General features: G+C 42.6%; 1 protein-coding gene across 1 annotated transcript in view; it reads right to left on the bottom strand.

Moving 5' to 3' along the window:
- The window catches only part of AGBL4 (ATP/GTP binding protein like 4), a 2,274,308-nt gene that overhangs the window by 1,732,495 nt on the left and 515,468 nt on the right, over positions 1-26,345 (bottom strand). Inside the window, exon 4 of the mRNA XM_030206027.1 lies at positions 18,352-18,446. Within this exon, the coding sequence (XP_030061887.1) occupies positions 18,352-18,446 (95 nt within the window). The remainder of the gene's footprint in view (positions 1-18,351; positions 18,447-26,345) is intronic.

The following is a 26,345-nucleotide window of genomic DNA, read 5'->3' on the forward strand; positions in this document are numbered from 1 at the left end:
ATGGGCGTCCTCGGATTCCATTATTGCTGAAAACCGGGAACGACCATCTCTAAGGATGACTATCTCTAAGGTCGACCTAAATGTTGAGATTCGGGCATCCCCGACCGTATTATCGAAATGAAAGATGGCCGCCCATCTTGTTTCAATAATACGGGTTTCCCCGCCCCTTCGCCGGGACGCCCTGCGAGGACATCCTCAGGAAAATGTGGGCGTCCCTTTCGATTATGCCTCTCTAACTGTCCCCTGTACACAACAAACTTCTTCAATTGTTATGGATCAGAAATGAGGAATATATTATCCTCAAACTGTGCTATTGTTAGTGAGAAATTTTAAAAAAGAAATTACCCCCCATTACTAACAGTCAATGTTGAAAACTCTAAAAACAACTATGTCCTTACAAGAGTCCTTGTGAAAAAAAAAAGATCTTTAAGGTCCTGTTTACTAAGCTGCGCTATAGGTGCACTAAAATTTTTAGCACGTGCTAATGCTAGAGACACCCATAGGAACATATGGGTCTCTCGAGCATTAAAGCGCGCTAAAAATGCTAGCGCACCTTAATAAACAGGGCCCTAAATTTATTAGACTTCAGAGTAAATGAAACAGCACTAAACTGTCCAGAGTCAGGTCGTCTACTTGGATTCACATTTCAGAGGAAACCATTCTTTTATAAGATGAAGCATAGTACAGCCTAAAGACTGGTAGAAAGGCTTCTGCGGGATACATCAGGTTTTCAATTTGGTTTATTTTGCTCAGTTAGCAAACTGGCCAAATAACCTGCACTGTTCTACCATTTCTGAGGTACTGTTAATATTGGACATGGGAAAAGCAATGTTCAAAAGCCATTTACCTGGTAAGCAGGTGGTGTAAAAACTGCCCACCCTGCACACAGATAAAAGTTCACATAGGGATCAACTACATTTGTAATTCTGCCCATAAAAAAGTTAAGCAGGTGGAGGGAGGGGGGGGGGGGGGGGGAATCACATGATTAGCTCCAAGATGGCAACTTAGGACTTCACCTCCTGTCAACAATCTTTTTCTTCCATCTCTTGTGCAGTCTAAACAGTCTCCTGTACCTTGATATTCAACAGATAACATTGGCTCAACTATGGCTCAAACACCAGCTAATTCTGAAGGTCACTTCTTGGCTTAATCTTCCTGAAGATTGTCGTAAAAGCTATTGGCAAATTCTCATGTAGCATCATAAGGAATTCTGCACTGAGGAGGCTGTCTGAATCCTCAGTTCTCTTGTCATTATCACCAATATTGACTTTCTCCTCAATGCTGTTACTATTAGGTTCAGTACTGTTATGTGGATACACCAATAGCATAAATCTGTCTGTTTGACATCATCAGCAGTCAGGCAGGCAAGTTGCGTCCTTTCTGTGAACTTTCTAACTTCTTGCCTTTCCAGAAAGGGCTAGAAGGTTCAGGCAAACTGTAGAACCTGCATGAAATGTGTAGAAACAACATAGTAAATGACGACAGATAAAGACCTGTATGGTCCGTCCAGTCTGTCCAACAAGATAAACTCATTATACATGGTATGCGATGCTTTTATATGTATACCCGAGTTTGATTTGTCCTTGCCATTTTCAGGGCACAGACCATAGAAGTCTGCCCAGCACTATTCTTGCACTAAAATTTCTGAAGTTAATGTCGAAGTCCCTTGAAATTTACACTCCAGCCCATCCATATCTATTCAGTCACGATCAGGGCGTAGACCGTAGAAGTCTGCCCAGCTCCCGTTTTGTTTCCAATTACCGGCGTCGCCACCCAATCTCCGCTGAGATTCCATGGATCCATTCCTTCTAAACAGGATTCTTTTGTGTTTATCCCACACGTCTGAATTCCATTACCGTTTTCATCTCCACCACCTCCCATGGGAGGGCATTCTGTGTATCCACCACCCTCTCCGTGTTCGAGCCTGCTGATGCACCCGATGGAGTCAACAAGAAGCCAGTGATTTCTGCCTGCTACAACAAAGGGTTTGACAGGTGCCAGGCAGCTGCAGGTATCTTCCCCTTCCTTTAGGCATCACAGTAAGTAAGTCGACACTACAACTTACAAGGGAACAAAAACCAAAACGGGAGCAGAAAAACACTGGCGTCTCACTGCGTTGCCATCTTATATCGTGCCATCTGATTTCTTTGACTGTGTAAGCAATTAGTTGAGGGAGAGCACAAGATGTGGTCTACTTAGATTTTAGCAAGGCTTTTGAAAATGATTCCACATAGACAACTAATAACTATACTGATGGGCTCATTTTCAAAAGAGAAAAAAGTCTGTCAGAAGTGCATTCAAATCACAACGGGGCATGCTAGGGGCGGGTTAAGGGTGGGATTTGGGCATTCTTAACACCTGGACATTTTTCAGTCCTAATGGAACAGAACAAAACAGTCCAAGACTAACGCTAAGACGTTTTCAGCTAGACCTGTTTTTAAAATGAATAAGGCACAAAAAGGTGCCCTAAATGATTAGATGACCACTGGAGGGAATCAGGAGTAACTTCCCCTAACTCCCCCAGTGGTTACTAATTCCCTCCCACCCCCCCAAAATGTGATTTAAAACATTACTTGGGATGGGACGACTTCCCTATGAAGAAAGACTAAGGAGGCTAGGGCTATTCAGCTTGGAGAAGAGACAGCTGAGGGGAGACATGATAGAGGTATATAAAATAATGAGTGGAGTGGAACAGGTGGATGTGAAGCGTCTGTTCACGCTTTCCAAAAATACTAGGACCAGGGGGCATGTGATTAAACTACAGTGTAGTAAATTTAAAACAAATCGGAGAAACTTTTTCTTCACCCAACGTGTAATTAAACTCTGGAATTCATTGCCGGAAAATGTGGTGTAGGCGGTTAGCTTAGCAGAGTTTAAAAAGGGGTTGGATGGTTTCCTAAAGGACAAGTCCATAAACCGCTACTAAACGGACTTGGAAAAATCCAAAATCCCAGGAATAACATGTATAGAATGTTTGTACGTTTGGGAAGCTTGCCAGGTGCCCTTGGCCTGGATTGGCCGCTGTCGTGGACAAGATGCTGGACCCTTGGTCTTTTCCCAGTATGGCATTACTTATGTACTTATGTACTTATCTCTATGCCAACCTCAGATGTTATACTCAGATCCATTAGAACAGCATGCAGGCCCCTGGAATAGTCTAGTGGTGGGTGCAGTGCACTGCAGACAGGTGTACCTAGGCCCATACCTCTCTCTACCTGTTACACTTGTGGAGGACAAACCCACTGTACCCACATATAGGTGCCCCCTTCTCCTGTAAGGGCTATGGTAGTGGTGTACAGTTGTTGTGGGTAGTGGGTTTTGGTGGCCTCACCAGACAAGATAAGGGAGCAATGGTGAGAAGTGTACCTGGGTGCATTTTATGAAGTCCACTGCAATGCCCCCAAGGATGCCCTATTGCTTTCCTGGGATGTCTGGGGGACCAGTCTACTAAAAATGCTGGCTCCTTAAACAATGGCTTGATTTTTTGTGTTTTGCACTTAGACGTTTTTGTTTGAAAATGGACCAAAAAACAAGACGATCAAATCAGAAAACCATGTTCAAAACAGTATTTCCGAAAACAAAAGATAGACGTTTTTCTTTTTTGAAAATGGCCTTCTTTCATATTCGGATTTTGGCCGGTTTTTTTTGCAAAACGTCCAAAGTCAGACTTAGGACATCATATTGAAAATGCCCCTCTAAGTGTCGTCGGTATGGGTCCTAAAGTGACTGACTAAGTTATGAACTGGTTTAGTGGAAGGTGACAGATAGTAATGGTAAATGGAGCTCACTCTGAAGAAAAGAATGTTACCACTGGTGTGCTGCGAAGTTTGGTTCTTGGGCCGATTCGTTTTAACATTTTTGAAAATGGTATTACTGAAGGGATGTTTGGTAAAGTTTGCCTCTTTGCAGATGATACCAAATTCTGCAAGAGAATACACACCCCAGATGGTGTGGATAACATGAGGAAGGACCTAGCAAAAAAAGAATGCTCTGAAATTTGGCAGCTAAGATTTAATGCTAAAAAATACAAGGTCATGCATTTGGGCTTCAAAAGCCCAAGGGAATGGTACAGTTTAGGGGGTGAAGAACTTTTGTACATGAAAAAGGAGCAGGACTTGAGTATGATAATATGTGATGATTAAGGTGGCCAAAAAGGTAGAAATGGCGAGGTTGAAAGCTAGAAAGATGCTTGTGTGCATAGGGAGAGGAATGGCCAGTAGGACAAAGGAGGTAATGATACCCCTGTATGAGACTCTGGTGATACCCCATTTAGAATATTGTGTACAATCCTGGAGAACCCATCTTCAAAAAGATATAAACAGGATGGAGTCGGTTCAGAGGGCAGCTACTAAAATGGTCAGTGGTCTTCGTCATATAAAGTGTATGGGGACAGAGTTAAATACCTCAATAAGTATACTTTGGAAGAAAGGCGGGAAAGTGGAGATATGATAGAAACGTTTAAATATCTACATGGCAAAAATGCATATGAGGTGAGTCTCTGTCAACTGAATGGAAGCTCTGGAATGAGGAGTCATAGGATGAAGGTGAAAGGAGACAGAATCAGGAGTAACCTGAGGAAATACTTCTTCATGGAAAGGGTGATGAATCGTGGAACAGTCTCCCAATAGAGGTGGTAGAAACAAAAACTGTATATGAATTCAATAAAGCTTAGGGCAAAGTATATAGGATCCGGAGCGAAAGGGACAGTAGATGACATGGATGGGCAGACTGAATAGGCCATATGGTCTTTATCTTTCTAAGTTTCTATGAGGCCCCTAGAAGTAGTAATATGAGACTGTCACTTGATGTTGCCTGTACCTACCTAAGGTTAGCTCAGAAAGGGCCTTCCAGAGGGTGGGGGTCTTCTGGTGAAAGAAAGGAAAACTTCCAGGTGGGAGATCTGCTGCTAGGGCGACCCTTCGGGTTTGGAGGACTGCTTGGGAGATATTACGGTGGGGGCGGACGGGTTGGGAGGTACTACGGTGCGGGGGGGGGGGGGGATTCATTCAGAAGGGATGATAGAGGGGGTTTGAATTTGGGTGGGGATTGTGGACACTACTATTTTTAACGATTATAGCACCTTTAACATGCACCCTGGGAGCACTGCGCCGCAGCTTGGCAGCCTAATGCCTCTGATTCAATGGACTAACGCTGCTTGTGAGTTGGCTCACAAGCAGTGCTATTCATTTATCATGGGAGTGACGCCCTTTCCAAATCAAGCTCGACTTTTACTGCACTTTGATAACTTACCCCCTCAGATTGCCATCCAAACAACAGAAAAAATTACGACCTCACTTTATCTAGTTAGCTAATCTGAATAACAATTTGAATATTGTCTCTTTCTAAATGTTCAGTGCTGGCTGCCATTCGGATAAAAAGTGCTGAACATGGTATGTTTTATTCAGCCGCTGCAGCCAGCATTTAAAAATAACACTGACCGCAGCAGCTGAATATTGACCTGAATGTGTTTGAACAAGAGCTATAGTTTAGCTCTACAGCAATAATTGATTTCTACAATTTAAATGATTTTAGAAACACAAATTTGGTGTGGGTTAAAGGATGTTATAAGTCACTAAAGAGAAAGCTTTTGTAATAGATTTGAATTTAATAATTCAATATTTTCCAAGAATATCTAATGACTTCCTCATCAATTCTATCCTTAATATATAAAATTAGGAACCCTCAGACTCTGCAAGTGTCCCATATAACAGTTATGATAGATATTTCTCATTACGAAACAATACCAGCAGCATCAGAATCAATCACAGCTATGATACACTGCAAGCAACAATGCAACACTGAGAAGAAGTTTTCTATTTTTTTCTACAACTCATAAAAACCATAGACAGAATCAGTTATGCTATCAATCTAGAACCACAGACACCTTATGAATTGTCCATTATCAACAAGCTATCATTTTTAAGACCTCATGCAATCTTAGAAACCAGCCTCATATTTTGTGGTTACTGTAAAAATATATTGTAAATGCATTTTTATTGCGTCTTATCAAGGCTCCAAGCTACATTTCATGGATAGATAGTGCATAGGGCTAACTCCTACCATTCAGTGCAGTGCAGCATTCATAGGAATGGCAGTGTCCCTCCATTCATATCATGACTGGATCCACAGTGGAACATAGTACGGTACAATGGTAATAACACTCACCATAAAACTTTGGCCAAATTATTTTTAGCAAATCAAAAGAAAAAAAGCAGATCAAAAAAGACAAAAAAATAGAACAGGAGGGTAACAGAAGAAGTGGTTTATTACATGTTACCCGACGTGGCCACGTTTCGCCCTCAGGCTGCGTCAGGGGTAAAAAAAAACTAATAGGGGTAAAAAGCAAAGTGAACCCCTAAAAGTAGTCATACAACCACCTTACATAAGTGCTTCCCAAGCTTACTCAGCAAACTTCATAATGCTATGTTGACTGGCAGCGTTATATTTTTAGACAATTACAGAACCATTTTAAATGGTTTCATCAATAAAGACGTAACTAAAACATGTCCAAAGAGAGGTCCTCAAATCCAGTCCTCGAGGTCCACAACCCAGCCTGGCTTTCAGGATTTCCACAATGAATATATATGAGATCTTTTTGAAATTGACTGCTTCAATTGCATGGAAATAGATCTCATTCATATTCATTGTAGACATCCTGAAAACCAGGTCGGGTTATGGACTTTGACGACTGCTCCAGGGAGCCCTTTCAGTAAAGCATGGAAATCAGTGCCGACTAAACGTATTCTATAAGCGGCACCTAGAATTAGGCACGGTATACAGAATACGCTTAGTTAATATCTCAGTGCATAAAACTACGAACATCCATTTACAACAATGAAAATGTAGCGTAAATCCCAGCACGTAAAGTTATACACACTGGGCCATATTCTACAACTATGAGCGTAAATTAAATTAAGTTAACTGGTGATAATTGGTACCACAAGTACATAAGTGTTGCCATACTGGGGCAGACAGAAGGTCCATCAAGTCCAGTATCCTGTTTCCAACATTGACCAATCCAGGTCACAAGTACCTGGCAAGATCCCAAAACAGTGCAATACATTTCATGCTGCTTATCCTAGAAATAAGCAGTGGATTTTCCCCAAGTCCATCTTAATAATGACTTATGGACTTTTCTTACTAAGGTGCGTAGGCACCTATGCGCATCTAATGCGCGCCAATTTGGAACTACCGCCCGGCTCCCACGTGCCCCGGATAGTAATTCCATTTTTACGCACCTCCAGTATGTGCAGCAGAAAATATTTTTTATTTTCTACTGTGTGGCGCTAACCCAGTGGTAATCGACAGCGTTAATGCGCGAGACCTTACCGCTAAGTCAATGGGTGGCAGTAAGGTCTCAGGCCCAAAATGGATGCGTGTCAATTTTTATTTTGCCGTACGTCCATTTTCAGCCCCCCAAAAGGCCTTTTTTGTAGGCACGCTGAAAAATGGACCTGCGCGCATTCAACACATGCACCTAAACCAGCACAGGCCATTTTTTGGCGCACCTTAGTAAAAAGACCTCTTAGGAAGCTATCCAAACCTGCTAAGCTAACTGCATTTACCACATTCTCTGGCAATGTATTCCAGAGTTTAATTACAATTTGAGTGAAGAAATATTTTCTCTGATTTCTTTTAATTTTACTACTTTGTAGCTTCATCGCATGTCCCCTAGTCCTAGTATTTTTGGCATGAGTAAACAAGCAATTCACGCCTACTCGTCCCACTCCACTCATTATTTTATAAACCTCTATCATATCGCCCTTCACCCATTCTTTCTCCAAGCTGAAGAGCCCTAGCCACTTTAACCTTTCCTCATAGGGATGTCGCCCATCCCATTTATCATTTTCGTCACCCTTCTCTGTACCTTTTCTAATTCCACTATATCTTTTTTGAGATGTGGTGACCAGAATTGCACACAGTATTCAAGGTGTGGTTGCACCATGGAGCGATACTAAGGCATTATTTTGTATTTATTTGTATTTGTATTTATTTGTATTCTCTCCTCAAGGTGCCCCCTCCCCCAACTCCCCCTTCATTATCTCCTCAGACCCTTGCTGAATTCTTTCACAACAAGGTTCAAAAGATAAACCTTGCTTTCTCTACCTCACCAGCTCTCCCTCCACTAGTCCGTTCCCCTCTCTCTCCTTCCCCTCATTCCCTTTCTTCCTTTCCTGAAGTTACTATTGAGGAAACTACACTTCTTTCTTCCTCAAAATGTACCACCTGTTCCTCTGATCCCATTCCCACCCACCTTCTTAATGCCATCTCTCCTACTCTTATTCCTTTTATCTGTCACATTCTCAACCTCTCACTTTCCACTGCGACCGTCCCTGCTGCCTTTAAACATGCTGTGGTCACACCTCTCCTTAAGAAGCCTTCACTTGACCCTACTTGTCCCTCTAATTACCGACCCATCTCCCTCCTTCCTTTTCTCTCCAAATTACTTGAGCGTGCTGTTCACCGCCGCTGCCTTGATTTTCTCTCCTCACATGCTATTCTTGACTCATTACAATCTGGTTTTCGCCCTCTCCACTCAACCGAAACTGCGCTTACTAAAGTCTCCAATGACCTATTACTGGCTAAATCCAGAGGTCAATATTCCATCCTCATTCTTCTTGATCTTTCCGCTGCTTTTGACACTGTCGATCACAGCATACTTCTCGATACCCTGTCCTCACTTGGATTCCAGGGCTCTGTCCTTTCCTGGTTCTCTTCCTACCTCTCCCTCCGCACCTTTAGTGTTCACTCTGGTGGATCCTCTTCTACTTCTATCCCTCTGCCTGTCGGCGTACCTCAGGGTTCTGTTCTTGGTCCCCTCCTCTTTTCTATCTACACTTCTTCTCTTGGTTCATTAATCTCATCCCATGGCTTTTCCTACCATCTCTATGCTGATGACTCCCAAATCTACCTTTCTACCCCTGATATCTCACCTTGCATCCAAACCAAAGTTTCAGCGTGCTTGTCTGACATTGCTGCCTGGATGTCTCAACGCCACCTGAAATTAAATATGACCAAAACCGAGCTTCTCATTTTCCCCCCCAAACCCACCTCCCCGCTCCCCCCGTTTTCTATTTCTGTTGATGGCTCTCTCATTCTCCCTGTCTCCTCAGCTCGAAACCTTGGGGTCATCTTTGACTCTTCTCTCTCCTTCTCTGCTCATATCCAGCAGACCGCCAAGACCTGTCGTTTCTTTCTTTACAACATCCGTAAAATCCGCCCCTTTCTTTCCGAGCACTCTACCAAAACCCTCATCCACACCCTTGTCACCTCTCGTTTAGACTACTGCAATCTGCTTCTTGCTGGCCTCCCACTTAGTCACCTCTCCCCTCTCCAGTCGGTTCAAAACTCTGCTGCCCGTCTCATCTTCCGCCATGGTCGCTTTACTCATACTACCCCTCTCCTCAAGACCCTTCACTGGCTCCCTATCCGTTTTCGCATCCTGTTCAAACTTCTTCTACTAACCTATAAATGTATTCACTCTGCTGCTCCCCAGTATCTCTCCACACTCGTCCTTCCCTACACCCCTTCCCGTGCACTCCGCTCCATGGATAAATCCTTATCTGTTCCCTTCTCCACTACTGCCAACTCCAGACTTCGCGCCTTCTGTCTCGCTGCACCCTACGCCTGGAATAAACTTCCTGAGCCCCTACGTCTTGCCCCATCCTTGGCCACCTTTAAATCTAGACTGAAAGCCCACCTCTTTAACATTGCTTTTGACTTGTAACCACTTGTAACCACTCGCCTCCACCTACCCTCCTCTCTTCCTTCCCGTTCACATTAATTGATTTGATTTGCTTACTTTATTTATTTTTTGTCTATTAGATTGTAAGCTCTTTGAGCAGGGACTGTCTTTCTTCTATGTTTGTGCAGCGCTGCGTATGCCTTGTAGCGCTATAGAAATTCTAAATAGTAGTAGTAGTAGTAATTTATTTGCTACATTTGTATCCCACATTTTCCCACCTCTTTGCAGGCTCAATGTGGCTTACAATAAGCCGTAATGGTGATCACAATTTCCGGAAATGTCCTCATTTTTGTTTTCCATTCCTTTCCTAATAATACCTAACATTCTGTTTGCTTTCTTACCCAATTTGCAGTTGCGTGTGTAACTGCCCAGAGTCATCATTTTAGAACCTGGACATGTAAATTCTACGGTGTGGATTTTGAAAGGGGGCATGGATGTAGGAGGGGTATGAGCAGGTCAGGGGTGTGCCCAGGATATGCATGTGCAGGATACAGAATACCTGTATTTATACGTGCATTTGGCTTACCGCGGGACAAGCTCATCCATCCTGTAGTAAGTTCAAAATTGGTGCTAATATTTTTTACATTTTTATGTTGGAAGAGGCGTGTCTGGAGGGGCAGAGTCTGGGCGTTCTTGTGCTACTCAGTGTAGCTATATTTACCCTATTGGGGGCTCTAAAAAATGCCTCTGAATCATTATCTGATTATCTGTCTATGCTGGATTTCTTATTATCAACAATTAATGGCCAAACAATGATGAATGTGACCTTCATTTATTTTGCTAATGCTGACCACCTAGCACTATGATTTGGTCCCGTGAGCTAATTGGTTTTTTTCTAATGGTTTATTAATGCCATTTCAAGTTAAGATAAATTTGTTCAGTTGTACTCCACTAGTTCAAAGTGGAAAATCCTAATCATAAGTCCGATTATTCTCTTCACTGGTTGCAGTTTAGCACCAAAGTGAACGTACTGCTTCCCCAGGCATGCCTAACTTGAAAATGTTTTGGCTGGTAGACGATAGGCTTTACATTTTGAAAGTCACAAACATTTAAATTTAAGACATGAAATCCTTTCTTAAATAAGGGACTCTCTAATTCTTTGGACTCCAGCTTCTCGTTTAACTATGACAAAAATTAACAAACAGGAAAAGCACGAAGTTGCTAAAAGAAAGGGAATCAATAAAACATCTTTTTATTTAATGAAGAAGCACCTGATTTATTAATCCTGAACAAAACAGGTGCACTCTGATTGCTATCTTCTTGAATAACAGGATTTATTATCCCTGAACTCATTTTGCCTCAGCACACAGGCTCATAATGAATGTTAAAATGAATCAGTCAGTCTATTTGTGACATCAGTTCATTGTGTTGCAATATGCAGCTTTACTTTGCTTTAAAAAGATTAAAAAGACATCTTTTCTGAAAAATAGAAAAGCTCAGTTTTCTTGAAGTGGTCACGAATGAAAATGCTGATGAACTATTGCTCACAAGTCATAGGTTTGAGAAGGGGCTAAGCTAAGTACTGGCCTTGGGACAGTTATGATTTTTGACATAGTTGAACCTGGAACGTTAGGTTTTCGGGAAGTTCTATTAGAATAGACAGCTGTAACAACATAAGTGGAAGCGAGTTAAAAGTTTCAATAATTTAACTATCCAGTTGCAAACTATGCCAAAATATTTCACAGGACCCCACAGTCATCCACAAAGGAAAGATATTCAACATAAAGGAATCTTTCACTTGCTCATCTTCCAATGTGGTATATATCATTCAGTGTAAAAAATGTAACGAAGGATGCTATATTGGAGAAACAGGCCAGATGCTTAAGACAAGATTCAATTTACATAGACATCACATGAACAATACTGGTGCCAGTAGGGTTCCCACACCTGTTGGTCAGCATTTTACAGGACCAGGACACTGTACCAGTGACTTCACAGTGAGAATCCTGAAAGGTAACTTTAAAACCATACAAGAACGTAAGACATTTGAAGTCAGAATGATTGAATATTTTAACACCCAACAGAAAGGACTTAACAAGGATCTGGGGTTCCTAGCCCATTATCCTATATAATAATTCTCACCTCCAACAGGATGTGCTTGGGACCCTGCCGGCCGCGGAAGAGGTCTGCTAGGCAGGCACCCACTGACTTCAGTGACATCAGTGACAGACAATTTGGCAAAGCAAAACAATCTGAGTGCTGGCCATTAGGACACAGGGTTGATAGGAGAGTTTTAAAAGACTGAAGGAACCGAAAGTGTTCTGGAGAAGGGGGGGGGGGGGGGGAGTTGTGAATGACTGAAAGACATGCAAATTTGGGACAGGAAAACAATCTCAATGCTGGCCATTAGCACACAATCTGAATGCCGGGCATTTGTACACAGGGTAGATAGGACACTTTTTTTTAAAAATGAAGGACGTGAAAGTATTACATCTTGGGGGAGGGGTGAGGAGGAAAGCGGTGGGGTATCCGGATCCTGGGCATTAGGGCTACTGGGGGTACATAGACTTTTGAAAGCCTTAAGGAACCCAAAGTGTGGGAAGGAGGAGGAAAAGGAGGGGAGGGAACGGGGTGAGGGGCATTAGGAACAGGGGAGGGGGCCCTGTCACACACTCTCATTCTCACACACACACTGTCACACGGACAGTCTCACTCTGTCACACACCCGCACATTCACTCTGGCTCTCTCTCTCAAACATACACACTCCCAGGAAAACCTTGCTAGCGCCCATTTCATTCGTTCCAGAAACGGGCCTTTTTTACTAGTAAACCATAAAGCTGTATTTCTCTGTTGGTCACCCCACCCCTCACCTATCCACACCTATCCTGTTAGAATATCAATGATATGCTTTGATGTCCCCATGCATACCTCCTACCCACCCCCATCCTCCCACCCTGTCAGACTGTCATAGTAATGCTTGAATGTTTTCACTTATATACACTGTCAGCTAGCACATTTGCTTATTTCCGATCTGACGAAGAAGGGCAACCTTCGAAAGCTAATCAAGAAATGTATTAAGTTATGTCCAATAAAAAAGGTATCATCTTATTTTCTTTTCCATTTTTTATTTTGTTTGATTTCTATTGATAACCTTAAGAGTGGACTAACACGGCTACCACACCTCTCTAATTAGGACAGAGAAACAGGACAAATAAGGGATAAGGACAAAGGGTAGCAAGATTACGGAATCCCAAAGAGTAGCAAGCTTCTGTGCAGAGTTCCAAAGAGTAGCAAGATTCCGGAACACAAATAATAGCAAGATTCCGGAATCCCAAAGACTACTACTACTACTTATCATTTCTATAGTGCTACTAGACTTACGCAGCGCTGTACACTTGAACATGAAGAGACAGTCCCTGCTCGACAGAGCTTACAATCTAATTAGGACAGAAGGGCAACCTTCGAAAGCTAATCAAGAAATGTATTAAGTTATGTCCAATAAAAAAGGTATCATCTTATTTTCTTTTCCATGTTTTATTTTGTTTGATTTCTATTGATAACCTTAAGAGTGGACTAACATGGCTACCACACTCCTCTACTTAATAATTTAACTAGAAATGATGGTTTCACAATGGAAGACATCAGAAGAAGGGATCTACGAGGTCATGGAAGCTCATGGGCATCATCATCTTTGGAAAAATCTTATGTTAGTCTAATAATAACTATCACAAACTACTGTGGAACACTTATGAATGTGGCAGAGATAGATGGAGTACTATCCCATAATTCTGTAAAAGCTGCCAAAAAATGGACATGAATGCCCAACTTGCATGTGCAATTTAATTGAATAACAGCCCAATTAGAGACAATAATTGGCTTTTTAATTATTGGCACTAATTAAAGTTAACTGAATTTTACATGCATAAATTTAGGAGTGGGATCTGTGCCTAAAATTTACATGCGATTTGAAAAAAGAGACGCGGAAATGGGTGGGTCAGGGCGGAATGGGGATGTTCCTAAAATGTGCACATGTTGTTATAGAGGAAGTTGCGTCAGCGGAGGGCGGGACAGATAGAGCGAGGGAAGGCCCGATGAGACGGTCCACATTTCTTTTATGTGCAGGCACGAGGCGCTGTGCCTCGCCTCGGATTCTGATATTTTTTTAAAGGTTGGGAGCTGGTTAGACGAAGGAGGGTAGGCACTGGGTTGTGGGGGTGTCATCGTGCTGCACCCGGGGGGGAGGGAGCTGGCAGGAAGCACCCCCCCTGAGCTGACACCCGGGGTGGACCGCCCCCCCCCCCCCCCCCTTGCTATGCCACTGGGTGTAAGAACTATTCTATATACTGTGCCTAACTTTAAGCACGATTTATAGAATAGCGCTTTTTCAGCACTGATTTTCTTGGTGCCATAGACTGTAGCCCTTAATGAAAGACTCTAGCCCTTAATGACACAGACAATAAGGGCTAGGTTTACTAAGTGGCACTATGGGTGCGTTAGCATTTTTAACGCACGTAAATGGTTTACGTACATTAAACGCTAATGCGCCTATAGAAATGCATAGGCGCGTTAGCTTTTAACAAGTCTTAAATTTACAGGTGTGTTAAAAATACTAAAGCGCCTTAGTAAACATACCCCTAAGTTCATTTACTACGTCTGCAGAATTCTGCGCAACTGTAGAGCGTAGAATTTGTGCAGAATTCCACAGCCAAGAAAAAGTCTGCATTTTTGTGCAGAATCTGCTGTCCAAAGTTGGATGGCTGGCCTCCCCATTGCCCTCCTGAACCTTGGTGGGCCTCCCCAGACTGCAGCAAAGGCAGGCAGGTTGGCTGGCTCCCCTGCCGCCCTCCCAGGCCTACCTGAGTACACCCACTCTTTCCTGCCCGCTACCACTGCTCTCTGGCTTGTGAGACTGCCGCAGGCAGTCTCGGCGGCCATTTGGAAAAAGTGGCGGCACCTCTAACCTCCTTGGCAGCACCAGCCCAGACCAGCGGCAGTGGGCAGAAAAGAATGGGGTTCTTTCCTGCCCTGATTAGGTACTTCCATGCAGCTCCAACCTAACGGGTGTGTGCAGGGGCAGGCTGAAAAAAATATGGATGGCCTGTAGGTGCAGGCAGGGAGGGAGCTGTAATAAAAAAAGTGGATGCTATATGTATGTGGGTCAGAGGTGTAGCCACAGGTGGGCCTGGGAGGGCCGGGGCCCACCCATTTAGGGCTCAGGCCCACCCATCAGTAGCACGTATTTAGCAGTAGCTGGTCGGGATCCCAAGCTCCGCAAGCTGAAGACTTCCCCCTGATGGTAACAAAAACGCTACTCTCCATGATACTGGCACCTGCACATGCTCAGTTTTCAGCGTAAGCCTGCTGCAGACTGCCAAGGTGGAAAGAAGTGTTTTCCCGCCAGCTGAGATATTTTTTTTGTGGTGGTGACGGGGGAGGGAGAACACTTGGTGCCCACCAACTTCTTGCCCAGGCCCACCCAAAATCTCTTGTCTGGCTACGCCCCTGGGTGAAGGGGACTATATAAAAGGGCAGATCCTATATGTGGAGGGAGGGGGCTGTAAACAAGAAAAGGTGGGTGTGGGTAGGAGGCAGGGCTGTAAAAAAAGGTGGATGCTATATGTGTGGGTTTGTGTGTGGAGGGAGGGGACTGTAAAAACGGTGGATGCTATGTGGGTGGGAGGGAGGGGGCTAGAAAAATATAGATGCTATGGGTGCAGGGAGGAGACTGGGAAAATATAGATGGTATCTGTGTATGGGGGGGCTGTAATATTGGTGAAATTATGACAAACTTGCAGAATCTGCAAATTTTGTGCACAGAATTTTGATTTTTTTTTTTTGCTAAGAATTCTGGCGGGAGTACTGATATATGCAATGTTGCAGAAAAGAATAACTCAAGACTAAGGATAACAAGGACGTTGAAAAGGAGGCACAGATGAGAGAAGAACTGAGCTGCAAGAGGAAAGGTATTTCTGTACCGCATACAGAGATTCTTCTATATCACAAAAACCCCACTCTGAAGATATTCAGAAAGTTAGGAGGTCTGAGAAAATGAAAAGACCAAGGCATGAAAATAGGATAGAAATGTAAAGATTGCAGAGAGAGTCAAAGTGTGATCTACAAATAAATAAAAGAAGAGAAGGGTAGCTGAGTTTGAAGGTAAATATAAAATGGTTGAAGAAAATGAGCAGCCAGAAATAAGCACGCAGCTGAGAATTCAGTCACTTGGGACACCACAGAGAAAAAAATCTTGGTGATGAGGAGAGGAAAATGACAGAAAATTGAACCCAGCAGGGGAGATGTTCTAAAACACTAGTAAAATGCTGAAGATAATTCATGAAGAAAAGTGTATTCAGTGATGCCAAACACAAAACTAAGCACAAAGAGAAATCTTATTCATGAGAGGCAAAAAGTCATTAACCAGCAAAACTTTATAAACCAAAGAAAAGCTGTGACCACAGTGGAACAAGCTATTGTAGTAGATATCGACCGAGCTGATTAAAAAAAACCAAAACAACAATTTTGATGGACTTTGCTCACAAATGCATTGCAAATGAGTTAACTGTTACTTTGAGAAGAGTGATTGCTGCAGATTTGATGAACTCAGGTAAATCATTAGAATCAGGTGATGACTGTCACAGTTATGGAGACACTTAAAACAATCAAGGACAATCATTTATTCTAAAAAAAGAAATACCTTTTCAATCTATATCCTTTCTCTGGAGTGAATTTCCCCATAACATCTATTTTAAATTGCAATCCAAAATCCAGTTTTACAATCTTACTTCCAATTAGTCAAACATTTTTAAGTCAATTTGCTCAAATTATGTTTTCCTCTGCTTAATAAGTGCTTTCATTGACCCCATGAAGAGAATGGAGCTCTATAAAAAAATTAAAATGTTTATCAACCACAGAGGTTATCATTTACACTTTGTTTTTGACCGTCATTACTATGTAAATGAACTCTTTATTTCAGCTAATCAAATACTACTACCCTCAAAATTAAATTTTCCTTCTACCCTTTTCTATCAAAATTGTGAACTTGATGTTTTCAAGGTTGCCTAATATGGGTGTCTCGTACATATTAATGTAAAGTATGCCATGCAAAGGCTATGGGTTCCTTTTACTAAGCCACAGTAAAAAGTGGCTTGCAATTCTGTAGGCCTATACACGTCAGATGCCACTTGGCACGTGTCCGCTACGTGCGTCTGAAAATAAAAAAAATATTTTTCTGACGCGCACCAAAAATGAAATTACCGCAAGAGGCACGTGGTAGTTGGGCAGTAAGTTCATTTTGGCGCACATTGGGCGCACGTAGAGCCTAACGCGGCTTAGTAAAAGGGGCCCTATGTTATTGATTGATAAAATACAGGATGTATTTTATTTAAAAATTGCTACAGTAGCAGTCTGAACAGCACTATTCAGTCCATAAACCGAGTAACTTTATCAAAACTTTATCTGGGAAATTCTCCTGGTATCTGTCTGAATATCATGAGTAACCAGATAACTGCCAGCAGTCGCATTATACCCAGATGTTAAATGCCAGCATCCGGGTATGGCCTGGTGTGGAATATCTAGATATAAAAAGCCTACAGTGGCCGGTGTTCTAAAAAAAAAAAAAAAAACATGCTGACTGCCACAGGCTGATTAGTGACCCACTAGTTTTTTTTCATTTTGTGTTGTTTCCAATTGGGAATGGAGATAAGTCAGGCTAAAAAATGCAAGTGTGAGAATTTCATTCTGAAACCTATGTAACTCCTACTTTAAAGAGGAGTATTGCTTTGAAAAAGAGCTTTCAGGCCCCTGGATACTTTGCAAGCACCACAAAAAGATTGGAAATTGGCTTCTCGGAGGCCTAAGATCTTAGCCATTCGCCCCTGGATTTTACAAATGGTGCACAAATATCCGTGTACGAATTTGGGCGCAATCCAGATATGCACACACAACCTGATTGATTAACGAGCCAATTAACATCAAAGTTGGACTCAATCAATTATTGATGCTAATTGGCACCAATTAGAGGTTGTGTGCACATCTATAAGCCTGGACGCCCAGTTCCAATAGCAAGCAAACCCAAAGGGGGAATAGCCATAGGAGGGGCATGGGAGGGTCAGGGCCATTCTCAAAAGATGAGCACAGTGTTATAGAATTCTGGGATCTTCATCCAGCTTGAATGCCAGAATTTATACCAGGTTTTATCTGGCATAGGTCCTCATGCCCAAAGTTGGGTGTGGGAATCCTTACTAGGCGCTGTTCTATATTTTACAGTACAGCGCCATTTACTGAATCTGGCCCTCTGCATGTTAGTTTATTTTATTGAAAATATATCATTAGCAGTATTTTTTATTAAAGTTACTTTAAAGGGTTTGGCTCCAGGCCTTACAATTTCCATAGGATATTATACCGAGCAGAAGCATCAGCAGTCAATGTACAGCGAAGATTATTTCTACCATATCATAATGAAGATAATATATAGTAGAATTCAGTATTCAACCACGAAATGTAGCACAAAAATCCGTTCAGCCAACAGAGCAAAATATTAGTATAGCAAACGTTTGGTTTCTTAGTATATCTAATACACGGAGAATATATTTTCAGCTAGGTCAGATACCGTATATTCAACAGTATTACTTCCAAGAATAAAAAAGGGGTGTACACTGTAACTCACCACTTTGGCCTGCTGGTGGATTTTACCATAGGAGCCATGCCATCTCTATATAAACTTTTGGTTTTACTGAAGTTGACAATGTTGAAAATTACTCTCTGAAAAAAAAACCAGGAAAAACAAACAAGATCTGATAAATAGAAAGACATTTTAGATTTGCATGCCTTTTTAACTAATTGCTGCATGAAATTCAGTTATAATTAAGATATGATGTGTTTGTTTGTTTTTATTTGTACCCCGCGCTTTCCCACTCATGGCAGGCTCAATGCGGCTTAGGTACTTATGCCTTAATTGCTGGTAGTATATGTAGTTCAATTTAAACATCTTAACCTATGTTAAATGCCCCCAAACCCCTACTTACCCCTATTTCCAAAAGTCCCTCCTCACTTCCACAACACGTCCCTTAACCATTGTACATTTGCAAGCCAAAACCTGGCTCATAACATTCCCTCTCATTCAAAATGCAAACCATTCATCCATGCTACTGGTTCACACCTTTCCTCAAACCCCTATATTTAAGTATCCCCATGATAATGAGGCAATAGTGATCTCCAGTCACTCTTGCCCCTGTGGTTCTAACATTGAAAATGGCACCAACTTGAATGAGGCTGCCACATACGAGGCAAAGGGGAGCCCAAATTAGAGGGTCTCTCTGAACACTGGCTGTACCAACTCATGCTCATATAATATTCTCAAATATCCCCTTCGCCATACCAAACCATTTGCTGACCAGCTAATCCAGCAGCACCACAACCACAAATAGATGCCTCAGAAGACATATCTCCTGAGAACAGATGATAGTACCAGAGGGATAGAAGAAACTGGGGCTCACTCCTGTCCCACTGTTAACTAGAAGGAGTCTACAGATGGGAAAGACTTAAAAGGACTGTGCAGGAGTATTGATCATGTTTACATTTCTGACAATGTTAATAGCTGGAGCATGAATTATAAAGGGACACATTTAGGGGAGAGGTTGCTGGGCTGCAACACAGAGGTTTGTTTATCAGACAATTGTTGGAAAAGCCATGTTGTTACATTGCCTGGAGCAGTTTTAACAAGCAAATTCACATTCTTTTAAATATCACTATGGAAGGAGGGTGTGAACACATGTTCTTATGGCCAATAGCATATGGCTGTTAACCACTGCTGGTAACGTTTGCATATTCTTATCTACAGAAACACCACCCTACAGCGGTATTCACTAAGGAGGTCCTTTACAAAGGCACGCTAGTGTTTTTAGTGTGCTAAATGCTAGAGACGCCCATAGAAATATATGGCGTCTATAACGTTTAGCACATGCTTATTTTTAACGTGCACTAAAAACGTTAGCGTGCCTTTGTAAAAAGACCCCTAAATTATCATAGTGCATAACCAACATAAGAACATCACATAAGAATAGCTATACTGGGTCAGACGAATGGTCCATGAAGCCCAGTATCCTGTTTCCAACAGAGGCTAATCTAGGTCACAAGTATATGGCAGAAACCCAAATAGTAGCAACATTCCATGCTACCAATCTCAGGGCAAGCAGTGGTTTGCCCCATGTCTATCTCAACAGCAGACTATACACTTTTCCTGGTCCAAAGCTTTTTAAACCCAGATATGTTGACTGCTGTTACCACATCCTCTGGCAACGAGTTCCAGAGCTTAACCATTTGGTTAGTGAAAAAATATTTCCTCATATTTGTTTTAAAAGTATTCCCATGCAACCATGTCCCCTGGTCTTTGTACTTTTTGAAAGAGTAAATAATTGATTCACTTTTACCAATTTACACCACTTAGGATTTTGTAGACCTCAATCATATTCCCCCAAAGCCACCTCTTTTCCAAGCTGAAGAGCCCTAACCTCTTTAGCCTTTCCTCATATTAGAGAAATTCCATCTCCTTTATCATTTTAGTAGCTCTTTTTTGAGATATATATCGATCAGAATTGAACACAATACTCAAAGTGAGGTCACACCATGTAGCGATGCAGAGGCATTATAATATTCTTGGTCTTATCTACCATCCTTTTCCTAATAATTCCTAGTATTCTGTTTGATTTTTTGGCCGCCACCACACACTGGACAGAAGATTTCAGCGTATTGTCTACAATGACGCCTAGATCTTTTTCTTGGGTGTTGACTTCCAAGGTGGACACTAGCATCAGGTAACTATGATTTGGATTTTCTTCCCAATGTGCAACACTTTGCATTTGTCCATATTAAATTTCATCTGCCATTGGCTGCCCGTCTTCCTATTTCCTAAGTTCTTCCTGCAATTTTTCACAGTCTATATGTGTTTTAACAACTTTGAACAGTTTTGCGTCATCTGCAAATTTAATCACCTCACTCGTCATTCCAATTTCCAGATCATAAATATGTGACTCAGTAGTTAAAAGAAATAAATGTTCGGCTGTTCTGTGGAGTGAGAGTGGGGGGGGGGGGGGGGGGGGAGGGGGGGGAGGGGGGGTAAAAGCATAAAAATGAAGATCTGTAGAGGTAAACTAGTATGAGTGTATACAGCAAATTGAAAACTGTTTATTGGAATTGTTATTGGAATGGCTTCCAATTTTGCTAGTGTTGTAATAACCAATAAAAATCATTGAAATATAAAAATATAAATATGTTAAATAGCACTGGTCCCAGTACAGATTCCTGCAGCACTCTACTATTCACCCTCCTCCATTAAGAAAAATGGCCATTTAACTCTGGTCTCTGTTTTCTACCCATCAACTAATTCCTAATGCACATCAGAACATTGCCTCCTATCTTATGACTGTTTCATTTTCTAAGGAGTGTCAAATGAGGAACTTTGTCAAAAGCTTTCTAAAAATCTAGATACACTACATCAACCGGCTCACCTTTATCGGCATGTTTCTTCAAGCCTTCAAAGAAATGAAGCAAATTAGTGAGGCAAGACTTCCCTGGCTGAACCCACGCTAACTTTGTCTCATTAAGCCATGCCGAGCTGAAGAGCCCTAACCTCTTTAGCCTTTCCTCATATGAGAAGAGTTCCTTCCCCTTAATCATTTGGTTATCTTTCTCTGTACCTTTTCCAGTTCCACTGTATCTTTTCTGAGATGCAGTGACTAGAATTGAATACAATACAAAATTGCCCACAATTATGTAACTCCTATGAGTTTGTATTATGTTTGGACACCAAACACTGCTGCCTTACCCCCTTCTGGCTCTGTTAACTACTGTGCGAGACCCAACTGAGTATGTTTCTTAGTTTATATAGTAACTGGAAACAGATATTGCAGTTTCAAAATGTAAAATGAAATATTACTTCTAGTCACATGCGCAAATATCTTTCAGGCTGCAACTATTTAATACATCCAGCATGAAGTATACAGGATGCAATGGCTAAGAAGTCAGGACTAGTACAAGTAGGAAGTTGTGTTGCTATCAGAGCAGACGCCAGTTACCGGTGCTGATATAGCAAAGACACAGTACAATGAACATGTTATGTTAAAAAAAACCCCACAATTTAACTCGTGTGCCAGCATCTTAAATACTAACATGCCGGCATACATTGGGCCAGATATAGAATGGAAAAAATGCCATTGTGAATCGGGCCCATAGCATGCTTATGACTCATTAGTCATTAGTGCTGTGTATTAAGGCCTCCAGAGCAGAAGTTAAATTTAAATGCTTTTTTAATGTTTTAAATAAATCTTCTGCTTGGGGGCTGAAGCAAACTGCTGGTGTGCTAGTTTGGTGTACTGCCATTTTTCTGCTGTGGGTGTAGTAATGTGCTCACCTTTCTCTGGCCCCACCATTTAAGTATTTGTTGAAACTAGGGTTACTATATTTTGTCCCCCCAAAAGGAGGACACATGCCCTGCCTCCACCACACCCGCCCCACCCCCTTTCCCACTCACCCTGCCCCCTTTCACACCCCGCCCCCTTTCACACCCTTGCTCCGCCCGTCACATTTTCCCCTCCCCCTGTCACACACCCTGTCACCCCCTCCTCTTACCTTACTACTGCCCTGGTGGTCTAGTGACCTCAAATTCTACATGCAAATACTTCCACTCAGTACAAAACTACAATAGTAATGGGGAAAAGCCTCAAAGAGCTCCCAGATCAAATATCCATCTGTCGGAGCTAAAACAGACCAATTAGTCTTCTCTTCATCATAGGCAAAAACCCCATATATGCAGCCCCAGAAATTCTTAGTGGACCGCAATTGTCTGATAGATTCTGTTAACATAGATTTTTTGAAATAAAGGATTTTATGAAAATAACGTGTTAATTTCCTAGAACATACTCAATATCTAATACAATACACTTAGCTTATTGCTTGGCGTTCTATATTACTGCTGCTTCATGCTACGCTGTTCCCTGTTTGTTACCCTAAGCCGACGTTGGCCAGCGTTTCGCTGCTTCTTCAGGGTCTCAGGTAATTATTGGAACACGTTGCATAGCGTTTCAACTGCAGCACGTCTTCAGGGCAGGAAAGAGCCCCCTCTTTCCTGCCCGGAGCGCTGCCCTGCATGCATCCTTCCTGTTGCTGATCCTCTGCGCTGATTCAAAATGGCCACTGACATTTGAAGTCTCGCGAGGTCACTTCAACTCTCGGCGGTCATTTTGAATCGGTGCTGAGGATCAGCAACAGGAAGGATGGGGGGGGGGGGATCAAATACTTATTTCCCTCTGCAGAATGCAAATAAATTCATATACTTTCCACAATGTGATTTTCCGGATTTAATTTGTGATGTGCTATCTCTCACTGTTACCAATAACCTACCCTTCAATTATGGGCTGCTCATGTCTTTGTCAGTGGGCAAACTTACAAAATCAGCAAGGGATCAAATACTTATTTCCACCACTGTATGCAGGGCTCTTTCCTGCCCGAAGGCGGAAGAGGTCACTGGACCACCAGGACACTAGTAAGTAAGGGGAGGGGAGGCTAGCAATCTGCCCGTTTGTCCGGATTTCTGGACAAACGGGCAGGCTGGCGGGCGGCCCGTCCTATAGGATGGCCCGCCCACCAGCCTGCCCGTTTGTCAGAAATCCGTACAAATGGGCAGATTGGTAAAACCTTCCCGGTTGCCCGGACATGCCCTCAAAAAGAGGACATGTCCGGGTAAATCCGGACATATGGTAACCCTAGTTGAAACATATGTCCCAGCTTCTTGATCCCCCTTGTTTTTGCTGCCCCCGATCCTCAGTGGGCCCTCCTTGGGCCTACCTTGAGGAGCCCTGGCGGTCCAGTGGCCTCTTCAGGGGCAGGAAAGAACCTCACTCTTTCCTGCCCGCTGCTCCTGCTCTGCCCGCTACTGCCACTTCTTCATAATGGCTGCCGAGACTTCCTGCAGCAGTTGAGGCTGCACAGGACATCTTGGTTACTGTGTCACTCTGTAAGCTGCAGCTCTTCAAATCCTGGAACTTTCTGGGCCCTATGCATAGAGTTGACCATCTTGTTCACCTGCTGTACAGTGAGGGAGGTCTCCAACTGCTTCATCTCTACCAGTTTAAGAATTCTGTGCACAGCCACTGCTACAGCTTCAATTGGGGGGCATTAAAACTGAAGGATGCCCAACGTTTTGGCCCTGGGCTCATTCTTAGTCTCAGTCATGTGAGACAGGCTTGGCCATCTCCCTGACAAGTCAAAAAAGAAGAGTTCCTTTGGAGGTGACTTTCTCTTTTTATGTGGACAGGAGACGGGACTCTTCTTTCAAGAAGACCTCTGGTGCCTCCTCAGACACCAAGGAGTAGTCAGAATAAAACTCACAGAAGTGCCACTGGAATATTGGCTCCAGGCTCACTCTGCATGGTTTAAGCGGGCAACAGTCTCTCCTGTCTATTTAAACCACACTGAATATCAACCTCTGAGTTTTTCAAATGTCCAGATATTGCAGAGTCAATCAGTCACATAACATGCAAGGGGGCGGGGAGGGGGGAGCAGCTATGTGGTGCATTGGAATATTTACTATCTACACATAGGGGGTCTTTTACTAAAGCTTAGCTTGAGTTACTGCCGTAGGACCCACGGGAATAAATGGGCCCTGCTGCAGATAACTCAAACTACGTTTTAGTAAAAGACCCCCATAGTTTTCTCCATCAGTCAAGCTATGTCTCTTGGAATATCTATATTTAGGTGTTTAGCTGTTCTATGCAATTTTTAAACAAAGGAGCTAGTCACCAGACTGATTAGGTGTCTAGAACCCCTCTGAAAATTGCCCTTGTAGGAAATAACTTCGCAACAGTGTGCCTATTTAAGAATTTCAAAAAGGTACTTATTTTTGCACTGCTATGTCTATTAGACTCTCAGAACCATCCCTAACAATGCTCAAATGTCCATGCACATATGTACACCTGCTATGTAAATTCAAGTGTGTACCGTATACTTGTATAAATGCTTTTTTATATAATACATTTGAACTCTGTCACTGTTCTGCCCAACTACACCTCCCTGAATGCCTACATTCAGATATGGTAAAAGTAATCTCACTCTTTCAATATACCTATTGCTTACATGAGGAAAAAAACTTTATAAAATTACCTCTATATGACCTAATTTATCAATGATCTCCCCCCAACTTTGTGTATATGGGGGGAAAATCACAGCTAAGTTAAGTCAACAACACTCTACAAAAACAGTATTACTTACAGTTAGGCAATAATGCAAGGGAGGGGGAATAAGCATAATTAATAAAGAAATATCTGCTGGCCAAAGGGAAGAGAGGGAGATAAGGCAAGGAACATATTTGAAGTGAATAGAAATGAAAATGTTATACCAGGTAGCTGGTTAAAAGGGTTTGTAACTAGAAATTTAGCAATAAAGCTCAGGAATAATTTAACACAGATAATCAAGATGACTAACATAACAAGAATGATCAGGGTACCACTTCAGGCTTAACACAGAAGAACCTCCTCATGCATTTCATAAACAGACCTGCTCAGCTAGTAAATTGCAATTAGAAGTTTTCTTTACTTTCCCTTGTGAAAACCAGTTAAAGAACATATATATTTATGATGCTTCAGATGTAATACTATCAGGCTTATTTTCAAAAGTGATCGCCGGCCATCTTCTGACATAACTCGGGAGATGGCCGGCGATCTCTCAAAGCGGCCAAATCGGTATAATCGAAATCCCCTTTTTTTGACACCATCACCACTTTCCCGTCGCCAAGCCAGCAAAGTTCAAGGGGGTGTATCGGTGGCATAGCGAAGGCGGGACATGGGCGGGCGGGCATGGGCGTGGCTACCAGATGGCCGGCTTTCAAGGATAATGGAAAAAAAAAGCGGCGTTAATCAGTATTTCGCCAGGTTTACTTGGTCCTTCTATTTTCACGACCAAGCCTCAAAAAGGTGCCCCAACTCACCAGATGACCACCAGAAGGAATCGGGATGACCTACCCGTACTCCCCCAGTGGTCACCAACCCCTTCCCACCCTAAAAAACACAATTATAAACATATTTTGCCAGCCTGTATGCCAGCCTCAAATGCCATACCCACCTCCATGAAAGCAGAATGTGTTCCATCCTCTGACAGCCTTTCCCTGGTGTGATGTGGCTCTCGGGTGAGTGTGACACCTTTTCTGTTATGCGCACTGCAGAGTACATCAGCAATGCATTGTGGTGGGTGTAGGGTATTGGGCTACGTGATTGCAGTAGCTTCTGTTAAATGCTCACGCTGTTGGTAGTTGGTAGGCTCATACTCCCATGGTGCTTTTCCCCCTGCTAACTGGGTCACAGTGTGCCCTGTTTTGTTTCCGGTAGTCCATGAGGTGGTGGCCATTTCTGTAAGCCTAGTTTTAGATCCCTTTCATGCGTTACCTACGTTAGAGAACTTAGTTATTACCTTGAATATGGCTGAAAGAGGGCATTGTACAGCATTCTGCCAGCTCTGACCTACTGCTAATCTCAGTACAGGGAGACTCTTTGCCAGTGGGGCACAACCTCTGATCTGCAGTTAACTGTGAGTAAACGTGCTTATTCAAATAAAGGACTTTTTTCAAAGAGATTAGTCTTCAGGTGTCAACTGGTGTGCCAAGGTTATACAGCA

The sequence above is a fragment of the Microcaecilia unicolor genome, chromosome 6, assembly GCF_901765095.1.
Source record: "Microcaecilia unicolor chromosome 6, aMicUni1.1, whole genome shotgun sequence".
NCBI classification, from domain to species: domain Eukaryota; kingdom Metazoa; phylum Chordata; class Amphibia; order Gymnophiona; family Siphonopidae; genus Microcaecilia; species Microcaecilia unicolor.